The sequence below is a fragment of the Gossypium hirsutum genome, chromosome A11, assembly GCF_007990345.1.
Source record: "Gossypium hirsutum isolate 1008001.06 chromosome A11, Gossypium_hirsutum_v2.1, whole genome shotgun sequence".
NCBI lineage: Eukaryota > Viridiplantae > Streptophyta > Magnoliopsida > Malvales > Malvaceae > Gossypium > Gossypium hirsutum.
In genome coordinates, this window is record NC_053434.1 from 23,031,077 (window position 1) to 23,034,374 (window position 3,298).

Here is a 3,298-nt window from a genome sequence, read left to right on the forward strand (position 1 = left end):
TGGGTATTTATAGTATTTGCGTGAGGGTGGATTGTGGAACAAATTTGTTCAACTGGGAATGTTAGACCGGAGAGTACATGAGATCCTACAATTCATTCGCCATTCAATTCAATGTTAGTTGCGGTTTTTTAGTTCTTCCATTTTTTTACTGCAAATTTTTATATTATAGATATCTATTTTATATACTATGTTTAGAATTCGTGATTGTCTCTTTTAATAATATTATGTTAAAAATTTAAACTTAAAATTTTAGTACAATTTTCAAAATTAAGATTGAATAAATTTTTATCATCTAATTAAATAATTAAAAATATGGTGCGACTATTATGGTGATTATAATTTTTCAATTGCTGTAATAAGTTCAATCCTTTGGTAAATATGCTCAACAATGGTTTTCCGCATATACAACCACTATGTAAAAAATGCCCTAATACGACACTTTTTTTGACCTAAGACGACGTAAAAAAGGTTGGCATAGGCTTCGGGACGCTTCTCCTGACGCTTCCAAAAAGGTTGTATATAGTGTAGTTGGTATAGGCTTCGCAACACTTTTGAAAAAGCGTTGGTATAAGTCAACATAAGCCGACGCTTATTGAAAAGTTGCGAAAGTCTTAGTCAATGCCGACCTTTAAAATGGGTTGGTATAGACCTAGTCAAGACCAACCTTTGAAAAACATTGTTATAAACCTGTATAAGGCAACTATAAAAAGGTTGGTATAGTTCTTGTCTAAGGCAACTTTTAAGAATAGTTGGGATAGATCCGTCTATGGCAACCTTTAAAAGGTTGGGATTGACTCATTTAAGGCAACCTTAAAAAGGTTGGGATATGCCTTGTTTAAAGCAACCCTTAAAAAAATTTGGTATAAACCTTATCTAAAGCAACTTTTTAAAAAAGTTGAGATAGATCTTGTCTAAGGCAACCTTTAGGAAAGGTTGGGATAGGCATGTTTAAGGCAACCTTTTAAAAATGTTAGAATAGACATTGTCTAAGGTAACCTTAAAAAAAGGTTGGGATAGACTTGTTTAAAGCAACGTTAAAAAGGTTGCGATAGATTCTTCTAAGGTAACCTTAAAAACGTTGGTATATATCTTATCTAAGGCGACTTTTAGCAAAGGTTGAGATTAACCTGTCTAAGATAACGTTAAAAATGTTGAAATAGACCTGTTTACAGCAACCCTAAAAAGGTTGGGATAGACCTTTTCCAATGCAACTTGAAAATGTTGGAATAGATCTTTGCCTCATGTATGATTATTTTTTACGACGTTTTCCCCGATTTTTAAGAGCCTATTTTGGTGAAATATGAGCAAATTTGTATGTATTGGGTTTTGGAAAAGTTTGAGTCAATATTAATTGAACAATTAATTAACATAAAATAATCATATAAATAAAAAATTATCATTGAATAATGCAGTTAGTAATTTATATACAAAATCCTAATAGAAGTTGTCAACATGTTGCGAACATACATAAAAAAAAATTATACAAAGTCCTAATAAAAGCAGTCAATAGGCTGCAACATGTTGTCAACTTGATTCCGATGACACCAAAAAATTATGAGACAATTGGATTCATCAACCACTATAACATATATATATAATACATAATATGCAATAAGCCTCATTCATCATCATCCGAACTGAAGGCTTTACCATCAACTCCGCTACTTTGAAATTCAATTGAAAAAATAGCAATGTACATTTTCTATTTATACAAGTTAGATAAATACATGAGAATAATATTTTAATATTAACCAAAGAACCATAAATTGAAGCTAAATAAAGAGTTTTCATCAGTACATCCACTAACTATTAGTTGAGCAAGCAATGAAGACATCAAATAAGAACATAGCATTCAGTTACAACAATCAATGTCTATTAAACCATTAACAAACTTATTGGCAATCTAGTTATAAAATAGTCACCTTAATTACTATGCTTATTATGAAAAACCTTATACTTACTTGACATTCCCTTTGCCATGCACTCATCGATGAGAGCCTTATACTTTTTGTCATGAGCGTCCAACATTTCCATGAACTTTGCCTCTCGAATTTCAGTTAATTTCATAAATCTTTCTTCTGCCTCAGCTATCAAATGAGCTTTTCGCTCTGCAGCGTCCATATGAAATCGAGATTCTGCCTCATCGAGTAGAGTTTTCTTTCGAACTGCTTGTTCAACTTGAATTATTTGTATTTGCTGGACATGTTTAGCGCTCATCTCTTCAATCATTGTACTGATGGACGATGTAGATTGGCTTCCTCGGGTAACTGACCCATAGCCAAACAACCTGGATTTGGTCATCCCACGTCCATATCCCAACATTTTTCCATCCTTTTCAGGGCCAAACACTTGTGTATAGACTTCGTTTTCTAATTCAGTATTATCTTGAGATGTGAAAGAACTCTCAGGTGTTGGCATAGAGTCTTTAACCATCTTGCATGCTTCATCCTACAGTTATCTTTAATTAAAAAAATCTATTTTGAAAAAAAATAAATTTGATGTCAAAATAAATATAAATAAATAAATAATACCCATTTATTTCTTACATAAACTTGTTGTGCTGCCTCACTGCTCAATTTGTTACTCCCATCTTTGCGCAAATGTTGAAATCTAAACTGCTCTAAATGCGAGGCTTCACGGCCTTCATTCTTAGCCTATTATACAACAAAACAATAGTTGTTAACATTATTCACCAACGAGCACAGAATAATTAATATAAGTTACATATTTATTAATATGTAATACTTACAAATTGTGCATTGAAGGTTGCATATCCTGTACGACCAGCAGTATGTGCATAACGCACCTTTGTTCGGGATTCTTTCACCTTTTCTGATTGTGCCTATTGTTTAAATTAATAAGAAAAAATATGAGAGTAATAGGAAAACTAAGTTTATTATGCCTCATTCAACAAATCATGCATTTATGCACTACTTTGATCATATCGTAAGTGGAAGTAGGAAAAATGGGACATTTAATCTAATAAAGTGCATACCGCAACTTGTGGTGTTCCCCATCGCTCCACTAGCCACTTCCATTGATCATCATGCACACCAGGAGGATTGTTTTCGTATATTTCTTGAATCGGTCGACCTTCTTGGACCATCTTTTTTTAGTATCTAGTTTTCAAAGTCGATTTAAACTCCTTCCAAAGTTTTCCAACATGTGAGAGGATGTCTGAGTCCTCCACCTTACCTTGGAGATCAAACTTTTCCTACACGTATAACAAAATAATGTAACAAGTACTCATTACATACAATTTCAAATAATGCAAAATTATTGCAATACATTAAATTAG

At 32.6% G+C, this 3,298-nt stretch overlaps 1 protein-coding gene across 1 annotated transcript; it reads right to left on the reverse strand.

The window, feature by feature from the left end:
* Window positions 1-1,760: 1,760 nt before the first annotated feature.
* LOC121209807 (uncharacterized) lies at window positions 1,761-2,653 on the reverse strand. The gene is made up of 2 exons (XM_041081382.1): window positions 2,547-2,653; window positions 1,761-2,448 (listed from the first exon to the last, which is right to left on the reverse strand). The coding sequence occupies exon 2, from the start codon at window positions 2,431-2,433 to the stop codon at window positions 1,924-1,926; it is 510 nt and encodes a 169-aa protein (XP_040937316.1). The 5' UTR covers window positions 2,434-2,448; window positions 2,547-2,653; the 3' UTR covers window positions 1,761-1,923.
* Between the last annotated feature and the right edge of the window lie 645 nt (window positions 2,654-3,298).

Coding starts and splice junctions, on each gene's coding strand:
- LOC121209807 (XM_041081382.1), bottom strand. CDS start 2,433: ATGGTTAAAGACTCTATGCCAACACCTGAGAGTTCTTTCACATCTCAA.